The sequence below is a fragment of the Silurus meridionalis genome, chromosome 8 (assembly GCF_014805685.1).
Source record: "Silurus meridionalis isolate SWU-2019-XX chromosome 8, ASM1480568v1, whole genome shotgun sequence".
Classification (NCBI taxonomy): Eukaryota; Metazoa; Chordata; class Actinopteri; order Siluriformes; family Siluridae; genus Silurus; species Silurus meridionalis.
Window position 1 is genome coordinate 8,426,901 of NC_060891.1, and position 15,907 is coordinate 8,442,807.

The following is a 15,907-nucleotide window of genomic DNA, read 5'->3' on the forward strand; positions in this document are numbered from 1 at the left end:
CAGACGTCTGTGGTGCATGATAGACAGCAAATAATACACCAGTGATACTGTAAGTTAAAAAAGCAGTGCAATGACAAGAAATTGGTTGATGGGCAGGCAATGTCAGGTAAGGAGAAGAAGAAGTATTGATTATGTCTCCAAATAGATTAAAACTAAAATAACAAGCCTGAGTTGAAAATGTAAAAAGTAGAAAGGACAGATATTTGTGTAAAAGATTTAATAAATGACAGTAAAATGTCTAAAAAATAAATAGTGAAGTAAAGTACTGATACCAGAAAAATTTACTTAAGTAAGGAAGTATTAATGACTTTATTACTTCCCATCTCTTCTATCTATCTATCTATCTATCTATCTATCTATCTATCTATCTATCTATCTATCTATCTATCTATCTATCTATCTATCTATCTATCTATCTAGGCTCTCCTACAAAGGTAGCAGCGGGGGAGGTCTGTCTGACAAAAGAGGCGAGAGGTCATGTGCCAGGAAGGGGGGGCGGGGGTAATGAATGGAATATAGCAAAATGGATGAATGAGTTTGGAAGATGTTAAAGCTGCTCAGATCACAGGCAGTATTAAGAGTTTGCACACAGGCCGTTCGAGTTCAATTGCGCCTCCTGTTGCGTCAGACCCTGTCAGCGAGACCTCACCGTAAAGCATTCATATATAAATTAGAGTACTGCACACATGGACGCACACATTTAAGCAGTGTGAGGTGTAAGTATAGGTACCGAGCAGGGGTGTAACCTGGCCTGGCAATTAGAACTGCTGTAGAAGATATTTAGTTGATACTTTTTATTTAGCAGAAGATATTTTATTTAATATATAATTATTCTTCACTTACAGCAATTAAAATTTACATAAATGAACATCACTAAATAAAGACAGCAGTGTTAACAATTTGTATCTTCCGCAAATGGAGGTACTTGGACTATGGAAAACTGCAGCAAACCAACCCTGTAACGCATATACCCATAGTTAATCTGCTCTAAATTATAGAAACCATTGAAGCAAAATCAAACATACCTGCTTCTTTTCTCTGATTTACAAATAATCTTACATTTTCAAATACCTTAATCACCCTTTGACTTGTTGATTGGAGTCATGGAATTGGCTTGTGTAAAGGAGAATGTCGTGGCTAAACCGCTAGCACAAAAGTGCAAGAACTAATCCAAATTTCTGACTGGAAAAGTTGCATTCAATAGACATAAGTGTGTTAGTTCAGCAGTGACAACCTTCTCTTGTCTGTTTAGTATTTTGCAGATAAGCCTTGCCACACTGTACGAGACTTTATTTGTCACTTATGCCAAGGTCTGCTTGAATACTGAAATCTGATAGGCTGAAAGGAATGCGTTTAAATTGCAGACGCAAAAACCCACTGGCAGTTTCAATCATTTTAATCACTGTTCTATATTAATGCACTGCCTTATAAACCTCCATAACCATAGTAACATGCAGTCAAAGTTGCATGCGCTGTAAAAAAGTGAATAAAAAATTTTCATTATGACCTTACTGACTTAAACAGCTAATTTTGTGTAACTGACATCGTGAATATAGCCATTTTTCAATGTAAAAGTGTTTTTGAAGAACAACAGACAGAGAGAATAAAGTTAAAATAAAAAAAACATATAACAAAAAAACAACGATTTAACACCAACAGCTTCATTATTAGAAGAGAAAAAGCAAAGATCCATGTAACACACACACACACACACACACACACACACACACACACACACACACACACACACACTCCTATTCAGTGTCATTCAACACAATCGTGTAACGCACACCTAGAAATTGACTATTCCTTGTTAGGAAGTGAGGGTCAAAGGTGCAGTATCCCTGGAACAGATAACATTAAGAAACTTACTCAAGAGCCCAACAGAGGCAGCTTGTCAAAGCTTGAACCCCCTGACCATCTAACTAGTAACCCACAACAACAAATGCCCACAAGACTCAAGATTATACTCTAATACACCATTAATCAGCAAGATTCAGGTGAATAAAAACTAATTTATTTTAGCAGGTTGCTAAATACTCTACCCAAATTCCCTTAGTCTACACTTCTATCTACATATGTACAGACAGGACATATTTAAAAAGTAGTAGAATAAACATTTACAGCTGTTCATGTTTAAAAAAATATCAATTCTTTAAAGTGATGACAACATATAAATATTTTCCCCGGCAGGTTTAATAAACTTACAGGTTTAATAAACAGATTTAATAAACTTACATTTGATTTCCTGTAATCTTATAGTAGGAAATATTAAATATATTTCATTTAATGTCTCACTATGTAAACGTAGGTTATACAAACGTAGGCTATTAATTTGTAGATTTTTATTTATTTATTATAACGATGCTTGTGAACTAGAGATAAGCATCATAGCAGTGATCACAGTGATCATAGGAGTAAAACAAAAAACACGGTAATATGAAGCAGACACATTACAACTGAAGGAAATCTGATTCCTACACAATATGATACCTTAAAGAGGCCATTGGTTTGATGGTGTGGGTGAATCCTTAAAGGGTTTATTTAGAACCAAAACAGAGAATTCTTCCTTCAAGTAGATTTTGTTTAGATGGCTAGAGTTATGCATCCAATAAAATTTTAAGGAATGCCTTTTTCAGATTGAGTATGAGTGCAGATATATTAAAATGAACTCAGATGTTAGATGCACTCACACAGCACAGCTGGACAGATGTACTTTGACAGATGTATCTTTAATGGCCAAATCTCCCAAATGCTATGTTCCAAACATTGGATATAATGGACAGAAGAAGCTGTAAATTTGGAAGGTAAAATGTTGCACTGTCTAAAGATTTGGCAATTCTCATAGATTGTGGATGTCTCAGATCAAAGTAAAATTTAGCTTTATTTTATGAAACTGTTATTAAAAATTCTGACTTCAGGAATGTTGGATTTAACCAGTATCTTACATAACAGTTAATGATTAATGTAAGTCTGTAATTTGTAATACTGATGGTGTTTTTTTTTTTTAGATCTGTTTAGCACTGAATTCATTCTAAATGGATGTGGACTTAATAATACATTCTGAATCATCCTGTGTATATTTGTTTATAAGGGTTTATTGTTGCATTCAACAAAAATCTATTCAATCTTAAACCTAAAGAAAAAGACAATGGAAGACACAGCTATGGCACAGCATCTTCTACCATGGTGGTCCCCTGAATCTGTCCCTGCTGAGGCAGGCCAGGCTTTACAAGAGCTCACTCAGGGATGTCCTGCTAGCTTTATAGCACCACTGAGTACATACTGCTAGTTTAGGGCAACCTGATCCCTATTTGGCTGGGTTAAGGCCTCAAGTTGGCGCTCTGTGAAACCAGCTAGCATTCCGCAGCCCTGTGAATGACTTCTCAATGAAGGGAAAGGTCAAGACTCAGATGCTGTACAGAGGAAAAAGGGCCTATGATGTTTAACTTGGTCCAGTTCTTGCGATTGACCTTGGACGACAATTAAAATTTAAGAAGTCTCTTTTGATCACCATAAACAATCATTGCCATTTTGGTGATGGACAAAAAAAGTTATCTGAACTGACTAAACAAATGTATGAAAATAATGTTAGAGGGTAGAAAGTAACAGCTTACAAGGGGAGATATACTCACTTTTTATTTTAATTTAAATAATATGAATAGACATTTTTCTAGAGTCACCACAAAACAGCCAGTTTACACAATAACCCACTGTCGATAACACAAGAAAATGCAAACATTTGAGGTGGGTTTAAACTGTAATTTCATGGTGTGGATGGAAAGAGAAATGGTGTAGGGGTGATTCTGAAGAAGGAGTTTAGTAAGAGTGTAATGGAGGTGAAGAAAGTTTTTAATAGGGTGATGAACATGAAGCTGGAAGTTGAAGGAAGATAAATGTCATCAGTGCTTATGCTCCACAAGAGGGTGGTGAGATGGAGGAGAAGGAAAACATTTCTGGAGTGAGTTAGATGAAATGGTAGAAAGTGTACCTAGGAATGAAAGATTGGTGATTGGGGCAGATTTAAATGGGCATGTAGGTGAAGGGAACAGAGGTGATGGGTAGGCATGGTTTTAAGAGAGGAATGTGGAAAGGCAGATGGTGGTCGATTTTGCTTAAAGGACACTTATTAAACACTTATTTTAAAAAGAAGGAGGATCATAGGGTGATGTATAAGAGTGGAGCAAGGTGCACACAGGTGGATGATGTGCTATGTAGGAGATTCAACTTGAAGGAGATTGGAGACTGTAAGGTGTTGGCAGGGGACAGTGTAGCTAGACAGCATCGGATGGTGGTCTGTAGGATGGTTTTGCAGGTGAAGAAGAAGAAGAGGAGAGTGAGGACTGAGTGTGAATGTGGGGAAAGCCAAGGAAAACGCATATGAGGAGCTGTATGAGAAGTCGGACACTAAGGAGGGAGAAAAGGATTTGTGCTGATTGGCCAGGCAGAGGGACCGAGCTGGGAAGGATGTGCTGCAAGTTAGAGCAATAAAGGATGGAGACAGAAATGTGTTGACTAGTGAGGAGAGTGTGTTGAGAAGATTGATGGAGTATTTTGAGCAGCTGATGAATGAGGAAAATGAGAGAGAGAGAAGGTTGGATAGTGTGGAGATGGTGAGCAGTGGATAGGATTAGTAAGGAGGAAGTGAAAGCAGCAATTAGGAAGATAAAGATTGGAAAGTCGGTTGGACAAGATGACATACTGGTAGAAGCATGGAGATGTTTAGGAGAGATGGCAGTGGAGTTTTTAACAAGATTGTTTAACAGGATTTTGGAAGGTGAGAAGATGCCTGAGGAATGGAGAAGGAGTGTGCTGGTACCAATCTTTAGGAATAATGATGTGCAGACCTGCAGTAACTACAGGGGAATAAAGTTGATCAGTCACACCATGAAGTTATGGGAAAGAGTAATGGAAGCCAGGCTGAGAGAGTAGCAGTATGGTTTCATGCTGAGGAAGGGCACCACAGATGCATTATTTGCTTTGAGAATGTTGATGGAGAAGTATAGAACGCATACGACAGGGTGCAGAGAGAGGAGTTGTGGTATTGTATGGGGAAGTCAGGTGTGTCAGAGAAGTATGTGAGGGTGGTGCTGGACATGTATGAGGACAGTGTGACAACAGTGAAGTGTGCAGTAGGAACGACAGACTGGGTTAAGGTGGAGGTTGGACTGCATCAAGGATCGGCTCTAAACCCTTTCCTGTTTGCAGTGGTGATGGACAGGTTGACGGACGAGGTCAGACAGGAGTATCCATGGACTATGATGTTTGCAAATTATATTGTGATTTGTGGTGAGAGTAGGAAGCAGGTTGAGAAGAGAAGAGCCTGGAGGTACGTGCTGGAGAGAATGGGAATGAAAGTCAGTAGGAGTAAGACAGAGTACATGTGTGTGAATGAGAGGGAGGGCAATGGAGTGGTGCATTTGCAGGAAGAAGAGGTGGAGAAGGTGGAGGAGTTCAGGTACTAGGGGTCAACAATGCAAAGTAATGGAGAGTGTGTTAGAGAAGTGACGAAAAGAGTGCAGACAGGGTGGAGTGGGTGGAGGAGAGTGGCAGGAGTGATTTGTGATTGAAGGGTATCTTTAAGAGTGAAAGGGAAAGTTTATAGGACTGTGGTGAGACCTGTGATGTTGTATGGTTTAGCGACAGTGGCATTGAGTAATAAACAGGAGGTGGAGCTGGAGGTAGCAGAGCTGAGATGTTGAGGTTTTCATTAGGAGTGACGAGGATGGACAGGATTAGAGATGAGTTTATTAGAGAGGCAGCGCATGTAGGTCGTTTTGGAGACAAGGTGAGGGAGGCGAGATTGAGATGGTTTTGACATGTGCAGAGGAGGGACATGGGGTATATCGGTAGGAGAATGCTAAGAATGGCGCCACCAGGAAGGAGGAAAAGAGGAAGGCCAAGGAGGCGGCACATGTAGAGGACAGAGGGGTATGGAGAGGGAAGATCCGCTGTGGGGACCCCTAATGAGAGAAGCCGAAAGAAGAAGAAGAAGAAGAAGAAGATACACACACACACACACACACACACACACACACACACACACACACACACACACAAAGCTAAAATGGTTGACCAAGAAACAAACCACATCAGACCTGTCCATTCTGTAAAATGCTCCATTTTACAAACAGGACTCCAAATGTTAACTTACCAGTGGTAAGAAAAGAATCCATTTTGTCTTTGAATGGTTGGAGGTGTTCTTCTAAAGAGCTGGCACACACATTTTGGACATCTTTTTCACAAGCTGCAGAACACAACAGAAAACAACAGGAAGGTGGTTCAATATTTGACCCCAACATATGTAGTATAGTAGTGAGAAACTATAAAACTGTGTCACGACATATAAAAAAATTATAATGTGGTTTACAGGGGTTTAGTAAATGTTTCATCTGATAAGTATTATAACTGTAGTATACAGTATTTATATATATATATATATATATATATATATATATATATATATATATATATATATATATATATATATAATTATATATAATTTTGAGAATTGCTTGATTTTCTGGACTAAACGATGTTTCTCTTTTGCAAATTTCTCAAATACTAATAATAATGTAAATTGTGAAAAAGCTGAAAATTCATAATAGACTGAAAATGTTCACATCTGAGCCTGAGTCTTCCATTCCCAGTAACCACTAGGGCATTTAAATATGGCCACAAATATGGACTCAAACTCCCAGAACAAACACACACACACACACACACACACACACACACACACACACACACACACACACACACACCTTATTTCATGGACTTTCATTTATAATAAATGTGAAAAGTATTAAGGCTTTTTACTCGTCACATGTACATTACAGCAAAGTGAACTTCTTTCTTTGCATATCTCATGGTAGGAAGTTGGGGTCAGAGCACAAGTTCAGCCATGTAACAGCACCCCTAGAGCATAGAGGGTTAAGGTCTTTGCTCAAGAGCCCAAGAGTGGCAGCGTGGCGAAACAGAGGCTCAAACCACCAATCTTTAGTAACCCAGAGCCTTAACCACTGTGCTACCACTTTACTCTATGCTCAATGTGACTTTTGCTGCTTGATGTTAACAAGTCTGCTGCTTCAGTTATGCCTGAACTCTGCCTGTTTCTTAATCACCATTTGGATTAGCGTTTTGGATTTGTCAGCTTTAAATTTATAACTTGAAATACATATAGAAAAACAGTACTAAATTGTTTAAGACTTAATTTTCTATTAAATAAAAGATATGCTGATTATCAAGTTAACATCCACAATAGTCTCTGGCTCATCGTTAGAGTTAAAAGTCACTTGTCACATTAAAAGGTCATAGACTTCTTGCCAGCATTAGTGTAGTGATTAATTTTAATCATTGTTGATTAATCTTGTTAATATTGTCTTTGTTTAGATAATACAAGCATTAAAGCTTTGTTTGTTGGTGTGTATTCAGAGTGTGTAAGTGCTCATGTCTGTTTTGCAGGAGTCTTGTAAACATTTTCAAAACTGGTTTCTAATTTTACATTTTTCTAAATGTACATTTAAGGCATTTGGCAGACACTCTTATCCTATTAAGTGCTTTGAAGTCTCTATCAATAAATATATTCTAATGGTGGTTCACGAGCATTATAGAGAGGTAGGTCTTAGCAAAACATTCTGACTCTAACTTGCCACAACACCTGTAGCCTTATTAGCATGATTTTTTTTTAAAGCAGTTTAAAGAAGGTTTTGGTATCATTATAATTTTAACAGATATCAAACAGTGTTTGACTTATTAATTGACGGATTTGCTAAGAGAATCATCAGATTCTTTTCACATAAAGTTAATTGTTTTGTCTTGTAGCCTGAACCAGACTGAGACACAATTTAAAGGCTCAGGAAATCTTTGCAGATGTTTGGATTTAATTTTGAACTTTTTCACAATATTCTAATATTCTGAGATACTGAATTTTGGGTTTTGATTAGCTGTAAGCCATAATCATCAAAATTAAAAGAAATTAAAAAACACATGAAATATACAAACCCAATTCCAAAAAAGTTGGGACACTGTACAAATTGTGATTAAAAAAGGAATGCAATAATTTACAAATCCCATAAACTTATATTTTATTCACAATAGAATATAGATAAAATATCAAATGTTGAAAGTGAGACATTTTGAAATGTCATGCCAAATATTGACTCATTTTGGATTTCATGAGAGATACACATTCCAAAAAAGTTGGGACAGGTAGCAATAAGAGGCTGGAAAAGTTGTACAAGATGTAGATATAAGGAACCGCTGGAAGACAAATTTGCAACTTTTTAGGTCAATTGGCAACATGAGTTGAGGCAGAGTTCAATTGGCAGAGTCTCTCAGAAGTCAAGATGGGCAGAGGATCACCAATTCCCCCAATGCTGCGGCAAAAAATAGTGGAGCAATTTTATCAAGAAGTTATCATCATCTACATAATATCATCCAAAGATTCAGAGAATCTGGAACAATCTCTGTGCGTAAGGGTCAAGGCTGGAAAACCATCCTGGATGCCCGTGACATTTGGGCCCTTAGACGGCACTACATCACATACAGGATTGCTACTGTAATGGAAATCACAACATGGGCTCAGGAATACTTCCAGAAAATATTGTCGGTGAACACAATCCACCGTGCCATTCGCCGTTGCCGGCTAAAACTCTATAGGTCAAAAAAGAAGCCATATCTAAACATGATCCAGAAGCGCAGGCATTTTCTCTGGCCCAAGGCTCATTTCAAATAGACTGTGGCAAAGTGGAAACTGTTCTGTGGTCAGACGAATCAAAATTTGAAGTTCTTTTTGGAAAACTGGGATGCCATATCATCAGAAGTTGGATATACCTTTCAGTGCCACACTCTGAATACACTCCAACAAACAAAGCTTTAAATGTTTGTATTATCTAAACAAAGACAATATTAACAAAATTAATCAACAATAATTAAAATTAATCACTACACTAATGCATACTGGCTTGTGCAACCCTAATGGCTGGTTTTGGTTCCCTGACCGGGAATCGAACTCCGGCTGCGGCAGTGAGAGCACCAAATCCTAACCACTAGACCACTAGGGAACCTTTTTTGAGATGTGTTGATGCCATGAAATTTAAAATCAACTTATTTTTTCCCTTAAAAATTATACATTTTCTCAGTTTAAACATTTGATATGCCATCTATGTTGTATTCTGAATAAAATATTGAAATGTGAAACTTCCACATCATTGCATTCTGTTTTTATTCACAATTTGTTCAGTGTCCCAACTTTTTTGGAATCGGGTTTGTATCAGTCTGTGTGTGATGAATCTATATACTATACGAGTTTCACGTTTTGTATTAAATTACTAAAATAAATCAACTTTTTAATGATATTCTAATTTATTGAAATGCACCTGTATATAACTGGCAAACAAAACTCCACTAAACACACAATTTTGAGTGCTGTCCAGAATTCTGACAGGTTTTCCTTTAAATGTTATGTTCAAACTAATAATTCATTTAAGAATTTAATGACAAAAAGAACTACTTTAACTAATGTGATGCTGTATAAGATGGTGGATAGCACTCTTTTTTCGCTCTGTACATGAAGGTTTTTTCAATTCAGGAGTCACTGGGGAAATCCTTACAGCTTGCTTCACCACAGCTAGACGGGTGTACAAACTGGCCAGATAATAATGAAAGGCATGTGAGATTGTCTCATTAACAACACTTAAAGCAAAAAAAGTATTAAAAAAAACACATGAAGAGAAACGAGTGTGTATATACATGAAAACATACAAACAGATGGCTATTAAAAACCTTTTTTTAGTCAAAGTTGGGCCCAGTTCAGAATGTAACAAAAGAAACAATGCTTTTCATTAGCCAATCAGTCTTCTGTAATCAAAATCCCTGCCTTTCAGAGATTCAACAAGATTTTATAGCAACACAACTTAAAAAGAATCTTTTTCTTTTCATTAACACATTTAACATGGACACAATGACACAATTTTGTTGTTTTTTGGAAACGCTTATTAATTCCAGGCCCGGGGATCCCATGCACAGATGCACAGCCTGTTTTTTGTTTTCGCTGTTCAAAGACACCTGACTTAACTCATAATGTAATTACTGAGCCAGCTTTTCAACCCGTAAATATCTTCTATTTGCTTCATCACCACATGTTTTAGTTTTTGTGGAAAATGATGCCCTGCATAAGGTGCTATTTTTCAAACGATGTTTACATTTAATCTGTAATTAAATATATATATATATATATATATATATTTTATGTTAGCATTATTACTAATATTAAATCATGAAATAATATTTATATTATTACCCAGAACTGGTTTGCAGTTTTACAGTCAGCAATATATACAATACCATATAACATCAGAGATACTGCATACATATATGAAAAGCTAGAACTCATAATATTTTAAATTATGACATGATTTTCTTTGGGACACAAAATATTAAATGTACGGCAGTCAACCTCTGATTTAACTATGATTAAAACAGAGCTTTTAAACCATTTTATACAGTGTAATGGGAACAATTATATAGACAAGCTGACATCATTTTAGATCATTGGAATTAGACCAGACATAGTGACTGGACTGGGTTTTGACTCATTCTAAATCTGTGAAACATGTTTGTGTTGTTTGTGCCAACGCTTGGCTTTGTTGTCTAGCCAAACAACTGGATTTGCACACGCCCACAAAGAAAGAGAGAGACAGAGAGAGAGAGAGAGAGAGAGAGAGAGAGAGAGAGAGAGAGAAAGAGACTTGGCAACCGTTAACTTTTTTTTTTTTTTTTAGTTCTTCAAAACAAGCCATCTTGGGTTATAATATAAAAACAGTGCAGAGTGCCTTTCCAAATTTATTTCACCTGCTAGTCATTATCAAAGGCTGTAAATACTCTGTGAGATCTGTGCTGTTAAATAAGCTTTGCAACTCAACATGAATCTAACAGTCACTGCTGTGAAGAAGCTGCTGATAGTGTTAACATAGGGAAGGACCCTGAGGTGGAAAGCATGATGATCTAAACAGTCTAATGTGGAACGTGTTTAATGTTAAATATTTGGTAAAACAAATAAAACATCTTGAATACATTATGTTAAGATATTAAGATTTTTTTTCTTTAGGTTCAACACTGCAAAAATGTTCAGGTACTACAACATCTCAAATGTGGCACACTATGTGTAGCAAGATCCTGTTTACTCAGTGTGGTCCTGCCACAAGTATATTCATTCTTTCATCTTCAGTAACTGCATTATCCTGGTCAAGGTCAAGAAAAATAAAAATACACTGATGGAAACACTGGGCATGAGATGTGATTAAAACCTGACATTCAGTGATTACGTTAAATCATAACCGGTGGCAAGACCACAACCATAAACCCACAGCTCTTGCTAAAGTTTACATGGAGTAAGGGTTCTCTCACTGTGTGACTGTAAGAATAGAAATCTCTCTCATTGAAAAGGTATGATGCATAGAAAAATAAAAATAAATTGTATAAATTACATTTTACAGTATATTTCTCATAAAGGAATATACTTACATAAGGAACAGAAGGAACTTTTTCTCTCGATTAAAAATATACAATAAGTACTTTTACTGGAGTAATAGTTAAGGCAGGTATTGTATTTTTACCTAAGTATGGGAAAGTGAAAGTAAGTGAACTTCTGTACTTTCACCACTGTATTTGTTGCTGAATTATGTGCTTAACGGTGTACCTTTATGTTAGATAGTTATATAATATAGTAAGATAGTTATGAACACTATGTAAGAAAGTTAAGAACACCTACCAGTCAAATCCCAGTGAATTTTCTCTTTCTATTTTATACATTTGATTGGACTACTGGAAATTATGAGCTGGACTCTGATATTCAAAGAACAGAAGCCGCTCTATCCCCACTTGAAAAAATATTAGTAAACAGCAAAAAAAAAAAAGTGATGCTACTAAACGAGGACGATATGTGGAATGGAAGGAATATTGCAAGAGCTTGCTTGGCAATCGGAAAAGTTTAGTGTTTTAGAGAAGGGTCCAAGTGAGGTTAAAACATCCATCACTGTAGCAAGTCAGGCAGCAGGCTCCTGCTTTAAACAGCCCTAAATGTCAGTAGTGGGCAAGGTCTTTAGTGTGAGGGCCCCTTTTCACTGGAGCTTGTGGAACCGGCACAGTCAACACCACGCCATGTGTTCAGACGAGACTTGAAAACAAGGCGCCAAAGAGAAAGAGAGCCTCTTTGTGCTTTGTTGCCTGCCATCCATATTCGGTAATTTTTATGTGGAGGCTATTACTGTCTACATTCAATAAAAATAGTAAAGAAATTATGGAAATTCTTCTGTTTTTGTCCTCTATGTTTACTGAGTTTCAATTGGTAGTAACTAGAATTCATGTCTTTTAACTCTAGTGTTTGCATTTCCTGGACAATAAGCACTGCACAAAAATGACTAGCAGGTATATAATGACACTTCTGTCTTATCTTGAATGTTGGATAACACTGATCTGATTGGGATAATGAGTACCGGTAATTATATTACAGAAATTATACAGCCTTGAACAGGTAACTTTGTTGCAGAATATCCTAGAGGTTTCTTACCCACTCCCAAAGGAATTCTGTCCAATCCTATCAATCCCCAATGGAATTATGTCTTATTCTGTCCACTCCTAAAGAAATTATTAGCAAACATTGCCACCTAGAAAAAATTCTAACCAATTTCACCCACTAGCAAAGGAACCATGATGAAACTCCCAAAGGAATTCTGACCAATTTCCTCAAATAACTTTAGAGAAATTCTGAAATTGAATTCAATTTTATTTGTTCAATGCTTTTAACAATGTATATTATCCCAATGCAGCTTTACAGAGATAAATAAGGTTATATAAATGTAAATTTCTATGTTAGTGTCTATAAGTTTATCTTGTATACTATCACTGGGCATGAATCATGAGAGTATATTAGATGCGGTTTAGTGGTCTCACAGTGTCATGTCATGTAACCTCATGGTAATATCAAAGTTCTGTAGAGACTTAAATAATTTAGTAATTATCTAAATTTCTAGTGTCTCTGTTCTGTCTAATTGGAATCAACAAATGCTACATGTGCTTGCTCCAGTGAAACAGCCTCCTGTGGGTGCTGTGGTGCAGACAGCTGAGTGTGCAGTGGGGAGGAAAAGAACCATGGCTGATTCATATTTCTGAAGGTAATAGCCAGGATTTATGTAGAGCACTGACAGCACTCTGAGCTCGTATATAATTGTGGATTATCTGCTGAATTCTTCGGCTTTGCTGCAATGGAAATGATACGCCACTTGGCATATTAAAGATCACAGAGTACATGGCCAAAGGTCCCATCTCTGAAAAGATTTTCCAAAACATGACAAAAGCCTTGTGTTTATACATGTTTGCGTTTTCACTTGTTTGCGTCTTTTATCTGTGATACATGTTAAGCATTCAAGCACAAACCCTTAACAAAAAGGCTCAACAAATATTTGTTTTATATTACTCTAACAAAGGACTCTCTTGTGGCTGGAATTATAAATATATAATTACAGAATTGTTCTCAGATTGACTGACAATGTTCATCACATTGTACTGAAAATCTCCTTGAAAACACGACCGCTTGTTAAACAGCCAAACTCTTTTGAACCACTTGAGATAGTATCTGAGAAAATATTTTTTGGACTATAAAGCTTTTTTCACACTGGCATAGTCAGTACTATCATCAGCGTATACAACATGAGGTTATAACCTGATAGCTCAAACTCATCTGCACATGAAGATCTTCAAAAAAAGAACTGCTGGGGTGCCTTTAAGGAGATCTTTTTTCCTCTTACTTTTTGTGTATATAGTTTTTATTGCCTTACAGATATTGTATATTATTATTATTATTATTAGTAGTAGTAGTAGTAGTAGTAGTAGTAGTAGTAGCAGCAGTAACAACACGGCCAACAAAACAACAACAATATTTATAATAATAATAATAATAAACAATAATAATAATCATAATAATTTTTAGGGGCCAAACAGTGAATTGCATATTTCAGTTAATAACGTGCCAAGTTGCCTAATCAAACACCGGATAGCAGAGCTATAACTTTAGGCAAAGCGATTCAAGTGTGTATTTATAGTTTCACTGGTGTAATGTTAAGATCACGGACAGTGCATTTAACTGGAAACGTTATACATTGACTTCTCAAAAAATGTAATGTATTTAAAAAAGAAACCTTCCAAAACACTTACACTAACTAAACACTGATATCAAAATAAAATAAAAGAGAAGAAAGGAAAGAATGCGAGAAAGTAAATGTGAGTGAAAAGCACAAAGGGTCCTGGTAAAAAAAAAAAAGACAAAAATAGATTAAATAAAGCTCAGGTTACAGGTTTATGGAAAGAAGTACAGTGGTCAGAGTGTCTCCGGGCTCAGTCATGCTCTTTGACCCTGAACTTAAATCAGGCCATGTACCAAACCATGAGTGCAGCAAAAGCAGAAGACCCATGAGGCCCTAAACACACAGACATGTAGCACAAAGACTACTATCACCTTGATTCCTCAGCATGTCTCCTTCTCATAGGCTTTCTCACTTCTCTCTCGCTCACTCGATCATCTTACTTTAAAAGTAAGATGCAAAATATAATTTTTAACTTTTGCTATTTTAAAAGTAGCTGTTTTGTGTTGTTTTGTGTGTACTGGGTTTTGACACTTAGTGAAAATGTCATTGCCTTGTGTCTTGTGTATTTACAATGTCACAACTTTTGCATTACATGTTGCGGATAGTACCTCTGTGTCACTTTTCTGTAATATATTGCACCAAGGCCCTGGAGGAGGCATTTCATGAATTTCATTCTACTCAATAATTAGATATGGCAAGATTATAATAAAGCATTTTACTCAACTATAAATTCCATTTTGTCTAGTAATTAATATTTGTAAGCATCAAAATAAATAAAAAATATTATAAACGTTTTTAAACTAGGTATAAATTATTTCTTGCCCTTTCAGAAAATGTACATCTTTCTTTGAACCTACAGTATTTTCTTTCTGTTAAATTACCATGAAGTAAAACATACATTTGATACAATGTTTTGCATGTATTCCTAACTAATTCTCTCTAGAGTTATGTAGATGTTAAACATAAGGCATTAAGCAAAATTATCTATTCTACATGTGTATCTTATGAACAAACCAATATTTATTACCAGATCTTGGCTCTATTACCAGTGGGTTAATTAAAAACACTTGCTCTCTTTAGTGTGGTTTATGATAGCAGCGCATAAATATTTAATCCTGTCAGCTCATGGTGAGGATAAAAGATAAATAAGGCTCTCGAAGGCTCTCTTTCCTAAGCGCTGCAATTTCTCACAATTTGGTGCCAATACCCTGAGGACTCGAAGGTGAGATGTTTCAAGTTTTTTTTCTTTTGAGGACCAGATCAAATGCTAAGGCACATTTGATGCATTTATTGTCTCCAAGTCTTCTATTTTCTTCCTAATAAATGAATGAAAGACACCTTAAGGTAGGCAGGCAACTCTTTTGTAGATGACTTTGTATCCCCCCCAGGGTCAGTAAGGATCAGGGTGTTTTGTTTAACTGTGAATGCAGAAAAGAGTTGAGAGAACAGAGCTAATTGGTTTCATATGTTGTATTATTGGTTGATTTAAATAATCGCAGACATGGAGGGCTGGTGGGAGCGTGACCCTCAACCTCCCGGCTGCTTATAGAGCTGCCGTGTAGACGACAAAATGTAAAAGCCCCCGTTCCACACACAAATGCACCATCCACTAATCTTAAAACGTTTTACTGTGAAATGTTCAGGGCATGGTGAAGTTGTACAGAGGAAGTGTCTCCTAGGTCTTATTTCTGGCAGATTCATATTCCTCAACACCCCAAAAAGCTAAATAAAAAAAAGAGCAGTAATAAATTACGGCATGGCAT

At 36.5% G+C, this 15,907-nt stretch overlaps 1 protein-coding gene across 2 annotated transcripts in view; it reads right to left on the reverse strand.

Moving 5' to 3' along the window:
• Window positions 1-15,907, reverse strand: part of LOC124390391 (formin-like) — an 87,942-nt gene that overhangs the window by 11,057 nt on the left and 60,978 nt on the right. For both annotated transcript variants that reach the window (XM_046856296.1, XM_046856295.1), the window contains one exon: window positions 6,155-6,247. In XM_046856296.1, the coding sequence (XP_046712252.1) occupies window positions 6,155-6,247 (93 nt within the window). The remainder of the gene's footprint in view (window positions 1-6,154; window positions 6,248-15,907) is intronic.